This window comes from Mastigoproctus giganteus, chromosome 12, assembly GCF_048544385.1.
Source record: "Mastigoproctus giganteus isolate SK-2022 chromosome 12, ASM4854438v1, whole genome shotgun sequence".
Classification (NCBI taxonomy): domain Eukaryota; kingdom Metazoa; phylum Arthropoda; class Arachnida; order Uropygi; family Thelyphonidae; genus Mastigoproctus; species Mastigoproctus giganteus.
The window spans coordinates 11,351,782-11,372,158 of NC_143586.1; the positions used below are offsets into that span (position 1 = coordinate 11,351,782).

General features: G+C 37.1%; 1 protein-coding gene across 1 annotated transcript in view; it reads right to left on the reverse strand.

Moving 5' to 3' along the window:
- Positions 1–2: 2 nt before the first annotated feature.
- The window catches only part of DCTN5-p25 (Dynactin 5, p25 subunit), a 48,339-nt gene continuing 27,964 nt past the window's right edge, over positions 3–20,377 (reverse strand). Inside the window, exons 4-6 of the mRNA XM_090386553.1 lie at positions 15,867–15,978; positions 5,365–5,467; positions 3–130 (exon numbers count right to left, since the gene is read on the reverse strand). Coding sequence (XP_090242679.1) covers positions 33–130; positions 5,365–5,467; positions 15,867–15,978 — 313 coding nt within the window. The 3' untranslated portion in view covers positions 3–32. The remainder of the gene's footprint in view (positions 131–5,364; positions 5,468–15,866; positions 15,979–20,377) is intronic.

The following is a 20,377-nucleotide window of genomic DNA, read 5'->3' on the forward strand; positions in this document are numbered from 1 at the left end:
CTGCTTTGTTAGATTAGCCATATTCCAACATCCTAGGCCTGTTGCATGGGTCGGAAATGCTGGTAATAGCTTTTTGAGAAATCGATCATTAAATCTTGTGTGCATTCTGGGAGTTCTCCAGTAAACAAACCTTAAGATTTAAAAAAAAATTAGAATTCATTATCTTCAATAAAATATATTGAGAATTTGAAGACTACTGTAATGACTAATGAATTTGAAGACAACTTGCTATTCTAGTATATAAGTTAACCTTTAAAGCACCAAAATATCATCAAAATTTTAAATTGACGTACTGTATATGATCAGAAAAAAAAAATCCTAAACCAAGAATTTTTCGGCTAAAGCCTCAAACTATGGAAAGATTCACTAAACAGACAAATTAGTGCAATTGCTTCATATTAGTACCTAATGAACCACCAAAGTAGGTGAAATTACATCATTTAGTTATATCTAAAACCTTCATGAGTTGCCTTGATATTGAACTACCTCAAATAAGCAATGCTTCACCAATGGAGATAACTAATATAACAATGCCAGCCATTTCACCTACTGCGGTGTTCACTACATACTAATATGATGCAATTGCACTTCCTTGTCCATTTAGTAAAATCCTAAACTTGAATTAAAAGCGAGCTTTCTGTTTAGACAGCTGTGGATTTTTAGGAGTTATACAGATTTACTTTTAAAATTCCAAAAAAAGTAATTTGCACGCTTCCATACTGAGATAAACCAAATTTGTAGTATATATTAACTAAAGCAGCAACAAGGAATGGCTTAGTTACACAAAACCTCCCAGGTACTGACTACCATTAATATTTGGAATATGTGCATATCCACAAGTAACTTTATTTACAGGAAAACTAAAATGTATGCCTAAAACTTTTAGCCTCTATTTCCCATGAAACACTTTTCACTAGTTTTTTTTTTTTAAATGTCCTCCAACAGTTACTGCCATTTAGCAGTAACTGTTATTTTTGGGTAGGCTCTCACATTTCTTGTTTGTCCATTTATGGGTGGTCAGAGATGCAGCAAACAAAATATATGCAGAAATCTCTTCCTGCTAAATAAATTTAATTCTCACTGTTTATTCTTCAGACCAGAATTTCATTTAGTCCTATTCCATATTTATAATAACTCCAAAAAACTAAATCCTTTAGTGAAACTTAAGCCATTTACACTTGGACCATTCAGAAATTATCTTATTTGTAAGATTCTTCAGAAAGGCTTTTACTAGATCTTGACAGATTGTCTAAATACTTCATTCTAACACAGAGTATAAGTTACTTTGTGACTTCTACATGGCTGCCAACTGTTAACAATTGAATATAAACATTAATAAATACCAGCTTAATTTTTAAGATCATTCATATGAAGTATAAGTGGATGATGCCAGTAGAGTGAAAAAAAAAAGTTTTATAATCACAAACTGACAGTCATGTCAATTGCACATTAAACCTGACAAGGACAGAAAGGAAATAAACACCACCTGGCATTAACTATTAAGGAACTAAGCAAACCCTTAGCCATAATTTTGCAAACATCCTTGGACTTGGGGGAAGTCCCCACAGACTGCAGATGTGCACATGTAACCCCAATTCACAAAGGGGGATCAAAGGGTGACATGAGTAATTACAGACCAGTTTAACTTCTGTTCTGGTTAAAATAATGGAGTCACTGGTTAAAGATGCATTGCAGGATCATCTAGACAAGACTGCAGCAATAATTCAGATACAGCATGGGTTTAAGGGAAAGTCTTGTCTGATAAATTTGATTGGATACTACAATGTGGTTACAAAGGAACTAGATTCAAAAAATAATTTTGATATCATATACTTAGATTTCAGGAAAGCTTTTGACACTGTTGCACATGGAAAATTACTGTACAAATTGGAGCAGTACGGTATTAAGGGTAAGTTGCTACAATGGATAAAAGGGTGGTTGAGTGGGAGAACACAAAGTGGTAATCAGTGGACACTCTTTGTGGAGTCCCACAGGGTTTGGTGTTGGACCCATCATTGTTTTGTATTTATAGATGATATTGATGAAGGTATATCAGGCTTAGTGTCAAAGTTTGCAGATGATACAAAGGTTGGTAATGGCAGTGTGCTACTGCAACAGGATCTAGAAAATTTGGGCAGATGGGCTAAGAAGTGGTAACTGAAGTTTAACAATGACAAATGCGAAGTACTACATATGGGTAGAAGTAACCCCAGAGGAATGTACCAACTGTGTGGTAATACACTTAGGGTGGTAGAAAATGAAAAAGACCTGGGAGTAATTGTGCAGTCAGATATGAAGTTTTCTGAGCAACGCTGCCAGAGCAAGTCATGGGGTTTTGTCAATGATATACAGGAATTTTGCTAGCAGGGAAAAGGTGATTATCACTTTGTATAAGGCAATGCCTTGAGTACTGCATACAGGTCTGGAGGCCTCTATTTAGGAAGGATGTAGATTTGCTTGAGCATGTACAGAGAAGGGCAACAAGATTGGTGAGGGGGAACAAAGGGGTCCAAGAGAGACTTAAGTTCTGCAAATTGCAGCAGCTGGAGACTAGGCATCTGCAATCTGCAAGGTGATCTGGGTGAGGTGTATAAGGCCTTGCATGGGTTAAGCACACTGATTTCTGATGGGATTGTTCCACTTGCTCAGATTACGAACCTAAGGGTCATAAATTCAAATTGAGAAAAGACATTATAGAATAGATATGTGGAAATTTGCCTTTAGCCAGAGGGTGGTTAATTGCTGGAACAAACTTCCATCTGTTGTGGAAGTTGATGGCTTAAATGAATTCAAGGAGGAACTGAACAAACTTTTAGAGGGAATGGTTGTGAATTTTTTTTTTTTTTTGGAACTGATGCTACATAAGCTCATATGCCTCTATTACTCTCTCTCAGGGTAACTTGAACTTTTTTTTTTTTTTTTTTGGCTGGTGCAGCATAAGCCCCAGGCTTCCTTGCACCATATGGCTAATAATAATAATATAAACATTGGTTTAATTTTTCAGATTGTTTATATGAAGTATAAATAGACAGTACAGTGACTGAATCAGCACACCAAAAAATAAATTTCACAATCAGAAATGCCAACAGTTGTGACATTCAAACACGAAAACAAACAAAAAAAAAAAAAAAAACTGTTGCCTGCTGTTAACAATTGAATATAAATATAGATTTAATTTTTCAGATTCTTTGTATAAAATAAATAGGTTGCAGTACACCAGGAAAACAAATTCCATAATCAGAAACACCGATGGCACACTGGACATGACATTGGGCTGCAAATGGTTAATTTGATATTTTATATGAAAATCTACATAACAGCACTTCTAGTGCTGTTATGTAGATTTTGTTATGTTAACAAAGGTTGTCAACTGTAGCTGTAAGAGACAACTTACTAATTGTACTGTAAAGGTCTCAAAGTGAATAACTATTCCATTTTACACATAATAAATAGCTTTTCACAAAAAGAAAATACATCAGAACAATAACTTGTGAAGTGATATAACCAAAAGCTTTATAAACAGTATGTGATTTAATATTTTATACTCAACAGTAATGTATCTGAATATTGTCTTCTGATCAATAAAGAAACAGCACTTGCAATCAAATCACAATTGGCAGTACTTATTGAATCAGATTTGATGTGATATGATTGTTACATTGTTTAGTATTATGAGAATAAGAATAAAACAATTTACCAATGAAACTACATACAGGGGGAATTATGGAATGAAAAGAAAACATTAAAATGCCTGGTAAGTTTCAAAGAGAAATGAAGAGGAAGATGTCACCTTACTCTAAAAGGTAATGATTCATTATACATCACACAGGACAATCAATAAATCATGAAAGAATAGAAGCAGAACCGTTTGCTCCCTTTTGAATTTTATGAGCTATGAGGATGGTCAATTTTGGGGATCTTTGTACATCCAACTACTTTGTGTGTACAAATTCATATGGCGTTTATTGTGTATTTTGTCTGTATAAGTGTGTATCCATAAATCAGTTTACTTGTTGTGCAGGCTGAAAAAGGAATTAAATATTTCACTTTTGCACATCACTAAATTAGCTAACTATAGCTTTGATTTAAAATGAACTGTATTTGATATCTTGATATGTCAGCAGACAGCGTAGAAAAAGTACACACACACATGCACGTGAAAATATATATTGTTTTATGGGCTACTGACAAGAGAACCTGTGGGAATTAAGGATCCTTTCCTAGCTACCAAGTATATTTTAAAGTGCATCTCCCTCCTATTCCAATGTAGACCTCTCAAATTTGGACCTCTGCTCCTGATTTGTATTGCAAGTCTGTCTTGAGATTGAGTATTGGTTTCTGAAATGGCTTAACAGAGTAACAGGCCACCCCTTAACTACCTCAAGGGCCATTCTCTACTCCAACCTTAGCATTATATCCTCAGTGCCTATAATCTCACACAAATTCTCACAAGCATATAGATATACCAGCACTGCAAGATATATTGCTAAACTCCATAAGAGCAATATGCAAAAAAGCTCTAAAGATACAGCATATGAGAGATCTTTCAGAATGCTTAGGTGTGTACAAGCATCACATAAGACCTTAAATCTTTTCAGCTTTTTTTTTTTTTTTTTGTCCTCGCCTTTTTCCCATTATGTATATATGGGGTCGGCATTTTTATAGTTTTGGCATGAAATTTTTACGGCCATATATGCTTATTCAAGCTTAAAAACAAATATAAGAACCTTTCTACTCCCATGGCTGTCCTCCAAGTGGGGCTGTAAAACATAATAAAGGTGAATTGCTGTAGCATAAAAATGTATTTAAAATACCATGAAGTAACAACATGCTCAGTATGTGATCCATTTTGCCCATAGTACTCCATACTTCAGTATGTAAATAGCACCCTCCTGGCATGTAGCCATTCCAAGGTAGTGCCTCTTGTGGATGCAAACTGATTAATAAATAGTTGCCAAGTATTATGGAATTTTCAGTATATTATATCTATAAATGGCATGGTCAATTTGCAGATCACTCTGTGGTCGATTTTCCTCTTTTTTTTGGGATGAAAAACCTCAATTTTCAAAAAATAAACCTTTAAACTCTCACTTCAAATTAGCTAACTCAGCTACAATTTGAAAATTCCTCCTATTCCAGCCAAATTTTTACTACCCAATATGGAAGAACAACGGTCACAAGAATCCACCTGATTAGAAATAAATTAGCTTGGTGTAAACTTTGGTTACTGTATGCAAGTAGCATATAGCAACCAAATCTCATGAACCAACCTCAAAGACAAAGATTCTCTCACTGGGTAGCCCATAGCCCACTCCAAAAATTTATATACCGATCAATAAAGCTAACCCTTCATAAAAAACATACCTGGAGATCCAGAAAACACGGAAAATGATGGAACCACTGTTTCGGGAGGTAAAACTGTATTATCAGCTATCATGCAGCAATCCTTTAGAACACACCTACGCCCCTGTAACAATTTGATAGGAAAAAAATTCACATTTATTTAATGAAATTACCCTCCTCCTCAGAATTAGATAGACACAAATAATGGTGTCCATTACTAAACCCAAGAATCATTATAAAATGAAACCTACTACAAGCAGCTCTCTATTAAATGGCAGATATACAGTAGGGCCCCCACTCATACGGCAGGTTAGGTTCCAGACCCCTGCCAAAAAGTGGAACTTAGCTTTTTTTTTTTTTTTTTTTTTTCTTCCACTTCTGAATGCATATAACAGCCTAATAACATGTTTACACTATCATATGCTGTAAACAGACTGAATCACCGACAATAAAATGATACCTGACTCAGCTTCTGAGCACATTATGCGAAAAGCGGAATGAGCACCGAATAAAATGAACATTGATATAAGTGAAAACTGCCATATTAACGGAACGGCAAAAAGCGGGGGCCTACTATATATTTTTCCTGTCAAATTTTGATGAACACACTTAAACACTGACCTGTAACAGCAAGCAGTGCAATTACACTCCCAAATATTAATCCATATTAGTCAAGTATTTTTTTATTGTGTTTTTAAAGCTTTATTTTGACACCAGTTTACTAATTAGATAAGCTTTAAAAAATAATACTTAACATAAAAATATAAAATTGCAATACCCTAATTACTAAAATTGGACTTTCAAAACTCAGTTTACAGACGATAATAAAAACTACATAATCAAAGCCTCCATATAACATCACTAAGATGGTCGTTTCTGCCTGAATGTGGCTTCTTTGTAAATGAGTGCAGTAGCTTCAGAATGCTTAATGCTTTATTTATAATGCAGTGTAGTAAAATGGCATTACAGCAAATACTGTTTTAATGAAATCACTATAAAGAATGCATTTTCCGTTTCAAGATAACCTCCCTTATTATTAGTGATTTTTAAGTCTCTTCTGAATGAAATATTTCTGAAAGTAATTACATCAGAAACAGTTCTGATGAAAAATTTAGGATGAGTTATTTTCAAAGTACACCTATGCTTAAAATGTACTGGTTTACAAACAAAGGAAAACTATTTGAAAATCATGAATGGTTAAGTGCAGGAATGAAAAAACTGTTATTTTATCACCTTGTCCCAAACTCATCTGCTCTGCCACAGAGCAGAGAATGAGTTAAATGTGTCAAGTGCACTACACGGGGTATGCAACCATGGAAGAAATAAAGGAATGTTAGCAGCATTTGAGGTGTTAGAGTTTGTGATCTAATTAAACTTTAGAGCAACCTGAAATCAAACTATTTATATAATTACACTTCAACTGATTTTTCATATTAATATATGAAATTAAATTTAAACATATAAATCCAAAATTAGCAAGTTATATCAACCTTATTTTAATAACTAATACACACACACACACACACGGTCCTTGAGGATGCCACAGACATTCTCTCAGATATGACAGACAAGCTGTACTGGCTACCTGGTAGTCTAAAATGCTGATGGAACTGATATTCAGGTGACATTCAAGTCAAGTAGGATGACGTGGGATTTACTTAAAGATTTAATTACCATCAGGGGTAAAGGAAAGGGATTTTGCTTCCGTAAAGGCGAGTACAGTGGTCTCCAACAGTTTTTAAATTCTGTACAGTGGGATCAACTGACGATGTTACCAACAGTTAATTCGAAGTGGGAAGCATTCAAGGAATTAATCGTGGAAGCTACTAAAAGTTTCATACCTATTAAGAAATATTGTTCAAGGTTTAGGCCTAAATGGTTGTCAAATGAACTAATGAGATTGTAACAGAGAAGAAAAATGCATGGGATGCATATAAATTATCAAGCGACTCAGAAGCCCATGGCAGATATAAGTTAATCTGTAATCAGGTCACAAAGGAGGTTCGGCAGGCGAAGGCAGATTACAAGAAATCCTTGGCAAAAGATGCTAAGAAACACAGCAAGGATTTCTTTACTTATATAAACTCTAAAAGGAAGGGGATTAATCTGATTGGTCCACTTGACATCGATGGTTCGACTGTTGATGATCCTGCTCAGATAGCAAACAAACTGAATGAGTATTTTGCATCTACATTCACACGTGAGGAATTATTAAGGTTTGAAAATGGCAGAAGGTTATCAAATTGTAGCAAGATACTTAATGATTTTGTAATAACTGAGAGCAAAGTGGAAGAGAAACTGTTGAAGTTAAACGTAAGAAAAGCACCTGGGGTGGATGGGATCTATCCAGTTATATTAAAGGAGGCGGCAAAGCAACTAAGCAAACCCTTAGCCATAATTACGGGCATCCTTGGACTCAGGGGAGGTCCCCACGGACTGGAGATGTATCCCCAATTCACAAAGGGGGATCAAAGGGTGACACGAGTAATTACAGACCAATTAGTTTAACTTCTGTTCCGGGTAAAATAATGGAGTCGCTGGTTAAAGACGCATTGCAGGATCATCTAGACAAGACTGCAGCAATAATTCAGACACAGCATGGGTTTGTTAAGGGAAAGTCTTGTCTGACAAATTTGATAGGATATTATGATGTGGTTACAAAGGAACTGGATGCAAAAAATAATTTTGATATCATATATTTGGATTTCAGGAACGCTTTTGACACTGTTGCGCATGGAAGACTATTGTACAAATTGGAGCAGAATGGTATTAAGGGTAAGTTGCTACAATGGATAAAAGGATGGTTAAGTGCGAGAAGACAGAGGGTGGTAATCAATGGGTGCTGCTCTTCTTGGACTAATGTTATTAGTGGAGGCCCACAGGGTTCGGTGTTGGGTCCACTGTTGTTTTGTATATTTATCAATGATATTGATGAAGGTATATCATGCTTAGTGTCGAAGTTTGCAGATGATACAAAGGTTGGCAGGGTTGTTAATAACAGTAATGGCAGTGTGCTACTGCAACAGGATCTAGATAATTTGTGCAGATGGGCTAAGAAGTGGCAACTGAAGTTTAACCTTGACAAATGCAAAGTACTGCATATGGGTAGAAGTAACCCCGCAGAAACGTACCAACTGTGTTGTACTACACTTAAGGTGGTAGAAAATGAAAAAGACCTGGGAGTAATTGTGCAGTCAGATATGAAGTTTTCTGAGCAATGCAGACAGGCTGCCAGGGCAGGTCATGGAGTTTTGTCAATAATATATAGGAATTTTGCTAGCAGGGAAAAGGAGGTGATTATCCATCTGTATAAGGCAATAGTCAGGCCATGCCTTGAGTACTGCATACAGGTCTGGAGGCCTCATTTTAGGAAGGATGTAGATTTACTTGAGTGTGTACAGAGAAGGGCAACAAGATTGGTGAGGGGAATGAAGGGATCCTCTTATCAAGAGAGGCTTAAGTTCTGCAAATTGCAGTGGCTGGAAACTAGGCACCTATGCGGTGATCTGATTGAGGTGTATAAGGCCTTGAATGAGTTCAGCATGCTGAATTCTGATGGGATCCTTCCACTTGTTCAGATTACGAACCTAAGGGGGCATAAATTCAAATTAAGAAAGGACAGATGTAGAATAGACATGCGGAAATTTGCCTTTAGCCAGCGGATGGTTAATTGCTGGAACAAACTTCCATCTGTCGTTGTGGAAGTTGATAGGTTGAATAAATTTAAGGAGGAACTGGACAGGCATTTGGAGGGAATGGTGTGATTTTTTTTTTTTTTTTTTTTTGGCTGATGCTGCATAAGCTCATACATTTGCTTTCTTCCATCACATGCCACTACTACTACTACAAGTAGACCCAATTTCGGCAAAGTCCAGATGCTCTGTGACAGCCAAATCCTTTTCAGGCACCTTCACGATGGTGGGACTCTTAGTAATGCTGGATAAAACCCTCCATGCACAAGCACACTGTGGGTGACCACCAAGGTACCAATGTAAGCTGGAATCGAGGTGTTGCACCCACACCAAATGGAGGAATGCCGCACAATACCAACTCTTTGCTTTTTGGAGGCTTGAAGTGGTGGAACCAGTGTTTACTCTACAGAGGTAAGTTCCGGTCAATCCTTCCCCATCTCTTCCATCATGTAGTATGACTGATGACTTTTGAGGTTATAACGAACATCGTGGCGAGTTCCAGTCTTCCTTACATTGAGGGTACAGCTCTAAAACAGTGTTTGCAGGCCGGCCGCTAGTTAGTACGTACACCGGACCAAACCTATTGGTAACTCTTTAGGAGGCTTCTGAATCAGCTAGTGCATAGTCTTGCTACCTCTACTGTGCCAGATAGTGACTGGAGGGAGTCCGAATAGTGTGTATGTGGGAGGCATTGTCGAGGATCTGGGTATATTCTTACTATGTGTAGGCCATATCCAAAAATTTCATTTCTTCATACAGCATGTCCCCCTCCCTACTTTTTCTTACTATTGAATACACCATGAATTGTCAAACTAATAGAGTAAGCTTATCTGAGAAAAGATCTAAACCTCCCAAACACTTCTAGTTAATTTCACAAATATACGTGGTCTCAATTCTAATCTCAACGATGTCCATTTCCCATGTATTCTGACAGAATCTCAGTTATCAATTAATTCAATTACTCCTCATTTCACCTCAACTGCTCCTCAGTTGCCTAAATTATTCACTGTATGATTCCTTTCGCCTCAAAGGTGGTACTTGTGCATATGTCCGTTCCAATATTCCCTGTCTGAGAATTGGTAATTTGGAATTGCCTCTCTTCGACCTTCTCTGTCTTAAAATCTCTCTACCTCATTGTGTCAAATTCATCTGTTCTCCCAACTCCACTAACCACTTGGATCTCTTTGACTTCCTCTCTTTGGAACTTGACTTTCTCCAGTCTAACTTTCCTAACAGCGAGGTAATTTTCCTTGGTGATTTTAATGTTCACAACTCCAGCTAGCTTCCGTTTTCTAGTCACACCGATCCAGCTATTCGAGATGCTGAGACTTTTGCAATTTCTAATGACCTTGCACAGATTGTTCATTTACCTACAAGAATACTGGACAATCCTAACTATACAGCCAACACACTTATCTTTTTCTCACAAACAACCCTTCTACACAGTCGAAGTGAGTAGTCCTCAGATCACAACTTGGTGATTGTCTCTTCTGCAATGGAGCCTTTATCTCATGGCTATTCCCAACCTCGTATTGTTTGGCATTACAAGAATGCAAAATGGGATGACCTGCGAGATTTATTTTCTTTTTTTTTTTTTTTTCTTGGTCGGATTACTGTTTCAAACTTCAGATGTCAACGTATGCTCAGATCGTGTCAGTGAAATCATTCTTGCAGGAATGAAATCCTTTATTCCACACTTCACTTTAAAATCTCGTCCTTTATCTAAACCTTGGTTTTCCAATAAATGTGCTAAGACTGTTCAAGAGAAAAACGTTGCATATCGTGATTGGCTTGTTTCTAATTCTTCAGTTTCATTTTCTGCCTAAACCAAAGCTCGCAACAATTGTAAAGCAGTTATTAATCAGTCTAAACTAGAGTTTAACAATGATAGCACAGAGTAGAAAACTTGCTTCTTGCCCTAATGGTAGCCGAGCAATCTGATCTCTTGCCAAAGCTATTGGCCGCAACTTTTGCTCATCTCTGCTCCCACCTCTGTCCAAACCAGACGGTTTTGATGTCACTTCAGCCAAGGATAAAGCTGACCTGCTAGCATCACATTTTTCTTCCAAATCATGTATTAAAGATCTTGCTAAAACACCTCCCACCATTCCCAACACACTCCATTCAATTCCTCCTGTGGTCTTCCGTCAAAAGGACTTAAGGATTTTGACAAATCTTGATGCTAAGAAAGCTCCAGTTCCCGATGGCATTTCTCCACTTGTTAACAAAAGCTGTGCTCCTGAACTTACTCCTGTTCTTTGCTGCCTTTTTTCAGTTTCTTATTCCAAAGGTTTTTTCCTTCTGCTTTGAAATTTGCTCACATTCAGCCAGTTCCAAAAAAGGGTGGCAAATCCCTCCCATTCAATTATCGTCCCATTGCAATCACTTCTACTCTTTCTAAAGTAATGGAGAAATCAATTAACTGCCAACTCTTAACTACCTGGAAACCTTCCATATGATTAACGATTGCCAGTATGGATTCCGTCAGTGTCGATCCACTGGTGATATTCTGGCTTATGTTACTCATTTATGGACTAATTCAATGGAAAAGTTCAGTGAAACACAAGCAGTTGCTCTTGACATCTCAAAGGCTTTTGATCGTGTTTAGCATAAAGGTCTTCTAAACAAGCTTCCATCTTATGGTTTGCCAACTGTTTTTTGTAATTGGTTATCCAGTTTTCTCTCTGATCGCTCAGTGAGGGTGATGGCTCTGTCTTCTAACTTTTCCACTAATGCCGGTGTCCCCCAAGGTACAGTTCTTTTCCCCCACTCTTTTCCTCTTGTATATTAATGACCTTCTTCCATTGACTGGAAATCCTATCCATAGTTTTGCCGATGATAGCACATTGCATTCCACTTTACATTTTGAGAAACCTTGTCCTGCTCGGTCAGCTTCAACTTCCCGAAAATCTGCTACCAATTCCTTAAATGCCGATCTCCAGATAATTCTCCAGTGGGGCAACGACAACTTGGTTGATTTAAATCCTTCTAAAACTCAAGTTTTTTTTTTTTTTTTGTTGTTGCTTGTGCATCGGCTTCTGTGGCCATAATGCACCTCCGAAAGTTTTTACATTTTACTCTGATCCAAGCCCGAGGCGGAATTCGAACCCGCGACCTTTGGGTTGCTAGACAGGCACTTTACCCACCTGGCTAGCCTGGTCGGCCTAAAACTCAGTCTTGTCTTATATCTCACAAAAAGGATTCTTCTGCTCGTATGCTTATCTTTGGTGACACTTCGATTTCTAGGCAAAATGAGGCAAAATGATATATCTGTTTTGGGGATTACCCTGACTTCTAATCTCTCTCTCTCTCTCTCTCTCTCTCTCTTGGCACAAGCACATTATAAATATTTCTTCCTCTGCATCTAAAAAAACCTTGGTTTTCTCTTTCACTCTCGGCTTTACTTTTCTTTCAAACAGCTGTTCACTCTTTACAAATCGCAAATCCGTCCTACCATGGAATATTGTTCCCACATCTGGGGCAGTGCTCCCGAAACCTCTCTCAGGCTTCTTGATTCCATTCAGAAGAGGACAGTTAGGTTAATTAATGATTTATCTCTAACAAAGTCTCTCCATTCACTGTCCAATAGACGTACTGTTTCTACTGCATGCCTTGTCTACAGATATTTTCATGGGTACTGTTCTTCTGAATTGGCTTGTATAATTCCCACTCTCTCTTTCAAAACAGTCCAAACACATGCCACCACCAGCCAACATCCATTTACTGTCCAACAGAATCACAGAACCAACTTTTCATCTTCCTCGTTTATTCATTCAACTGCCGTTTTCTGGAACAACCTTCCTTCATACGTATTTCCTGAAAATTACAGTCTGCAGAAGTTCAAGTCCAATGTCAACAAATATCTTTGTTGACATTGGACTTGTCACCCTTTTTAGGAAGTGGCTGGATGTGAGCAAACTTCCAAGCAGAAGGAAAAACACCATTGGAATAAGAAAGCAAAAAAAGGAGGCCAAAACAAGAGTAAGTTCAGGAGCATCGGTTTTGAGAACAAGTGGAGAAATACGATAAGGACCTGGAGCTTTCTTAGCATTGAGAGTAGTCAAAATCCTTCTGACATCCTTTTGATGGAAGACCACAGGAGGCATTCAATGAAGCATGTTGGGTATGGTGGGCGCTGTTTTATCAAGATCATTAATACATGAGTTGGAAGAAAAATGGGATGGGATAGCATCAGCAAATATTCTTGCACACTATCCATGAACCATCAGTTTATTATCTTCAGAAATTGATCTTTTCAATGTCTCAACAGTGTGCTGCTGTCATCAGGGCCAGAGGCAGTTCAACTAAATATTAGTTTGCACCTGGTGAACTTTTCATTTTCTTTTCCATTTAAAATGATAAACTGAAGGCTTCTGATAATATTTCAGCCATAATTGTTGTGTTTACCAAAACTGTTGTATAAAGGTTGGAAATGCTCATTTTGGAATATTTTGAGAGCACCTGTCAAATATTACTTAGCTTTGCCTTAACTATTAATAAATATCTTTTGTTTATATTTCTATTTGTGATGCTAGCATTAATGTAACATACCATTGCGAAAAAGAGTAAGAAATGTGAAATTCCTAGGTGATGCACTTTCTTTGAACACCAATGCATATATACATACACGTATATACAATTTCTTTATACAGCCACTCCCTGACTTACATAAGTGTTGCATTGCATGGAACTTTGTACAAGTCGAATTTTACGTAAGTCGGAATTTCCCTAATTTCTTATGCAGCACTCACAACTATGCGTGCTGAATTTGATTGAAGCAAAAAAGAAATGTTCAACAAACATGTAAATATAACTATTCATTAAATTTTCTATCTCATGCACAGGAAAAATTACAAAAGTATGTGCTTCAAAATGTATAATAAAAATATTAAAACAAGTGCCAGTACAAACACCTTATATTCAAAAATATCGTTGGCAAAATCAACATCTCCAGCAGATAAGTATGCCACTGTGGAAGTTGAAGGCTCTGTAGATTTAGAAGGGGCCAGTTGCTGAACCTTAAGAATGAACGTATTAATGAATGATTGTACGGTGGCTTTTTTCATTTCTTCGTAGATTTCTTTGTAGCAAACAATCATACTATTCACTCTTCTGTTAACTTTTAAGAATCATTTGCATCCATCTTCTCAAATTTTGCCATGTACACAGACAAGTGCATCATATGGAGCATATTCAGCACTCCACTTAAAACAGAGATGAATTAATATATAAGTCGGAATGTTGCATGTACTTTTTTTTAAGTACAAAAAAATGTTGCATGTACTTTTACTTAGCTTATGGAGTTACACCGTCTTAGTCGGGTCCTCCATTTATTGCCTATGGGATGCAAAATACTCTTCCACAATTTTTTTAAAGGTTGCACTGGCCAGAAAAAATTTACATAAAGTTGAACTTACATAAGTCAGGGAGTTGCTGTACAGGCAGAGTTCCCACTTTACGAGTTTTTTTTTTAAAGTATCAGCGAAATCGAAAATATGAACATGAATTGCAAAAAATGAATGTTAAACATGCATAAATACCGTATTTCGAACCACGCACATAGCTATACAATACAGTACACCTATAATACTACTTTACAATATTAATCCGTTCCAGAGACCCCATCATATCATGAAAATATCGTAATGTGAACCCAATAACATGTTTTTTGGTAATTTGTTCCACGACCTTGTAAGTTGAAATTTTTGCTATATAACTCTCTAAAAGGTCGTTTTTATAGTGTAAATTGTATTAGTTACCAATTAACCATTAATGCACTACACTTTCATCATTATCATGTTCCGTTATAAGTACCAATTTTGAATGGCTTTGTGATATTTTTCTAAAGCACATTTCTGGAGGTCACGACCATAAAACGATAAAAACAATTTGCATTTTCCGATTTATTGGACTTTACTGTTACTGCAAGCAATTATAAATGGGTAGTAAACTCCATGTTATTGAATTTGCGAAAATACCAATAGTTGGAATTGTGTGGATTTTTACGTTATGGTGAAGTGTGTTTCCCCTTTACAGAAACCTTCAAATCATATAAAAAAACATAAATCAATTTTCAGAATCTTCTCTTCATTCCTTTTTTTTTTTAAAGCTTCATAAACTTGTTACCCCACGCAAATCATGTTAGTTGCAATTCGTGCATTCTGTTAAAAAATGCTTATGCATGCTATTGAAATTTATAAAGAAAAGAGGGGATTACCTTGAAAACAAATGCCTCTTGAAGCATTTCTGAAGAAGACACTCCTTGTGCAACAAACCAATGAGTGCCAAGCCAGTAATGAGTGATCAACGAGTGTGCATTTAGTCGATGATGATGAAGAATAAACATTCTTTAGCATTTGTTAGTCATAAATAATTTCTTTATTATTATAATTTGCTTGATTTTTTACAGGCTACGTTTTTCTTTCTTTGAATAAATCAATCATTCGTTAAACAAACTAAACTAATTAGCTAACTAATTTCATTGTTGATAACGTAACCCCTATTTTTAACATTAGGTCTATGGGAAATAAACTCCCGCTTTACGAGTTTTCACTTGACGAGCGTGCACTAAGAACGAATTAACTCAAAGTCGGGAACTACCAGTACTTTTATTCTTACTGCTTACATCTATCCAATATTTCTAATAGTATGTGCAATGATCACTGTTATGGTTTTTATACATACATATAAACCATAACTGGTAAAAAAAAGAGATACTACACAGGATCAGTAAGGGAGGTGAACAACTGAAGTGTATATTCAAAAAAATATCTATATATGGCATAAATACTGGCTATTCTTAAAACTAATTTAAAAGAAATGTCCACTTACGATAACACAGTTCTTTCCAATATATACATATGAACCAATGTGAGCAGCATTTACTACTGTATCTTCATTTACAAATACATGATCTCCAATATGAAGTGGAAAGAATGCAACTCTAAAAATAAAAAAATTAATAAATATATTACTGATAATAATATAAGGCAGTGGCTAGAAAATAGTTTATTGCAAAACATGTTTTGGTTGATCGATTACAGTGCATATAAATAAAAATATTTTGGAGAACAGATGCCAAAAATCTAATTCCTTGCATGATTTCATTTAAGTTTACTTAAAATTTGTATGTACCGACCTAATGTGCTTTTATAATGAAAAGTCATAATTTTATAATTTTGCAGTTTATTTACAGAGCATCAACAAAGATACTTTTATAATGAAATAATATTGTATCAACGAGCAAACTGCCTAAAAATAAATAACTTTAATCTGAGAATTTTAATTACATATAAAATAAAATTAAAGACTGAGAATTCTATAAATAAAAGCACCTAAAACTGTACACAACTAAAATATAAAACCTTATGAAAGCTTTCAACGGGTTGTGCCTCTTTGTCGACTCAAAATAAGAAACACGACAATAGGTAAATATATATTGACAGAAGTATAGCCTTGCACATGTGCAGACATCTTCCAGTGTGGATCATGGTTGGCAGAAGGGGGAAAAAAGTCAAAAATGGAAAGGGGTTGGGAGGTGTGAAAGAGGAGGACATTACTCATCAGACCCTGCAATCCCAGCATGATGGGAAGTGGCAATGCGATTAGCCTGTCATTTCTCATCACACCGTAAAATAATGCTTCCATAACAAGATGCATGCGAGTTCCACCATTACAATTAATGGTGAAACCTGCCCTAGCTATATGGAAGGCTTCCATCCACGAGATGACAGGAGTTGTGAACACAGTCTAACACTTTGACATTGGAACGTGGATTATAATTAAAACGTTCATTCCAAAAGTGTTCTGCAATGGCTGAACCAGTAACATAGCCCCCTTATGTTCCAAGATATGGTTCTACAGAGTCTACATTTAGTTTTCCCGATGTAACGTGTCTTACATTCCAGGCATGTAATACAATGATCCACACTGGCGTGATGCAATAAAGGGATCGTTGGCTTAACTTTAAAAAGCATCGATTACAATTTTCCTGCCATACAATGTAACACAGCTAATGCACCACTGGTGCAATATCCTGGCAAGGCATGCCAACATACCCAGATAGTGGGGGATGTAGGCTGTAGCAATGCATCCATCATCCCGACCACAATGGAAAACAGACCCATCATACAACTGAAATTTATCTAGAACACTGTGGGGAGGTGGATATCCATAACTGGCCAAATCCAATCTAACTATAAGAATATCAGCCTCTTTATCAGCAACATCATTACAATTCAATCAAGCCTGGTTAAAACAATGCTCTAATTGTGCTAAAAAGATGTCCTGGGGAATATGTTGACTTATAGTTGGTAAACTGTCCTTGGCACATAGACTTCCACAGACAGAGGTTACCAAACAGTAGCCATCATGGCAAAACCAAGATATCCAAAAATGGAAGAACACTGTTCACTTCTCATTGTAAACAAAATTTATGGTGATAAAGAGTTGAGATAGCAAAAGAGCAACCCAGGGAACATGTTACATTGGCAAATACATCATCCATGCATCTCCACCAGAATGATAGGAATAGAAAAACCTGCAAATATGTCCTCCTCCATAGTGATATTAGTTATGGGGGACAGTGACCAGAGCACCCATAGTGGTACCCTGAATTTGTATGTATAACAAATTGCCAAACATGATCACATTACCAGATAAACAAACATTCAAAGCACTACAAATATCATTAATAGAGAGTGGGGTCCTCTCCATCAGCATGGTATTCCTGTCGAGCAACTGCCTGGAAAAAGCATTTGCAGGCTGAATAGGAATAGACATAAACAGGGAGTCATATCGAAGGAAACCAAGATCTCACTCTCCAAAATATTAAGATGCTTAATAACCTGCAGAAATTGCATACTACTAATAATTGTATACTCCATATTACCAATAAGCAGAGCCAGTAGACCAGCAATATACCTGGAGAGGTCAAACGTCAAGGGTGCCACAACAAGCAACAACAGAGTGTAACAGAATGCCCAGTTTATGTACCTTGGGGAAGCCATTAAATTTTGACAGTTGGCATGAAGTCTCCACCATTCAGTTTTGCTTATTTTCTTTTGTATGTACCATGAATGTACTGACTGGTTCACCGCAGATTCTAAGAATAGTAATGTAAGAACCCTCGATACGCTCATAAACCTGTTGGTCACATAACAAAGCCTGAGCTTTCTGAATATAATCTGTCCAATTTAAAACAACAGCAGAGCATCCCTTGTCTTCTGGCAAAGAAACAATGTCCTTTGCATAAAAAAAAAAAAGTTTAAAGAAATATGCTGGGTAGAATGCAGATTAGAGGCCAGGGGTCGGATATGCTGCAGTATTAGCATTAGTAGAGGCATATGATGCAAGAAAGCAAGCTTATGCAGCATCAGCCAAAAAAAAAAAAAAAATTCCTCCCATTTCCGCACATCTATTCTACAACTATCTTTCCTCAATTTGAAACTGTGCCCCCTCAGGTTCTTAGTCTGAGCAAGAGGAAGAATCCCATCAGCATTCAGCTTGCTCAACCCAAGGCCTTATACACCTCAATCAGATAACCTCGCAAGTGCCTACTCTCCAGGCTCTGCAATCTGCAGAACTTAAGCTTTTCTTGGTAAGAGCACCCCTTTGTTCCCCTCACCAATCTTGTTGCCCTTCTTTGTACTCGTTCTAGCAACTCTACATCCTTTCTAAAATGAGACCTTTACACAGTACTCTAGGTGTCACCTGACACCTAGAGTACTGTGTCCTAAAATTCCTCTATATCACTGACAAGACTCCACGACCTGCCCTGGCAGCCCGTCTGCACTGCTCACGGAACTTCATATTTGACTGCACAATTACCCCCAGGTCTTTTTCATTTTCCACTTCCCTGAGTGTAGTACCACACAGTTGGTATGTTTCTCTTCAGTTATTGCTACCCATAAGCAGTACTTTGCATTTGTCAATGTTAAACTTCAGTTGCCACTTCTCAGCCCATTTTCCTAACTTATCTAGATCCAATTGGAGTAGCATGCTGTCTTTATTGTTGTTAACAACCCTGCCAACATTTGTATCACTTGCAAACTTGGACATTAAACCTGATATACCTTCATCGATAAATATACAAAACAATGGGCCCAACACCAAACCCTGGGGAACTCCACTAATAACATTTGTCCACGAAGTGCAGTGTCCATTGATTACCACTCTCTGTCGTCTCCCACTCAACCATCCATTTATCCATTGTAGCAACTTACACTTAATGCCATATCTCTCCAATTTGTACAGCAGTCTTCCATATGCAACAGTATAAAAGGTTTTTCTGAAATCTAAATATATGATATCAAAATTATTTTGGTATTCAGTTCCTTTTTGACCACATCATAGTTTCCAATCAAATTGGTCAGACAAGACCTCCCTTTAACAAACCCATGCTGTGTCTTAACTATTACTGCAGCCTTGTCTAGATGATCCTGCAATATTTCTTTAACCAATGATTCCATTATTTTACCTGGAACACAAGTTAAACTAACAGGTCTGTAGTTACTTGTGTCACCTTTTGAACCCACTTTGTGAATTGGTGATACATTTGCACACCTCCAGTCCATGGGGAGCTCCTCTGAGTCCATGGAAACTTTCATAATTATGGCTAAGGGTCTGCTTACTTCCTTTGCTGTCTCCTTTAATATAACTGGATAGACCCCATCCACTGGATAGACAGAGGGTGGTAATCAATGGATGCTGCTCTTCATGGACTAATGTTATTAGTGGAGTCCCACAGGGTTCGGTGTTAGGTCCACTGTTGTTTTGTATATTTATCAATGATATTGATGAAGGTATATCGGGCTTAATGTTGAAGTTTGCAGATGATACAAAGGTTGGCAGGGTTGTTAATAACAGTAATGGCAGTGTGGTACTGCAACAGGATCTAGATAATTTGGGCAGATGGGCTAAGAAGTGGCAACTGAAGTTTAACCTTGACAAATGCAAAGTACTGCATATGGGTAGAAGTAACCCCAGAGAAACATACCAACTGTGTGGTACTACACTTAAGGTGGTAGAAAATGAAAAAGACCTGGGAGTAATTGTGCAGTCAGATATGAAGTTTTCTGAGCAATGCAGACAGGCTGCCAGGGCAGGTCATGGAGTTTTGTCAATGATATATAGGAATTTTTCTAGCAGGGAAAAGAAGGTGATTATCCCTCTGTATAAGGCAATGGTCAGGCCACGCCTTGAGTACTGCGTACAGGTCTGGAAGCCTCATTTTAGGAAGGATGTAGATTTACTTGAGCGTGTACAGAGAAAGGCAACAAGATTGGTGAGGAGAATGAAGGGATCCTCTTACCAAGAGTTCTGCAATTTGCAGAACTTAAGAG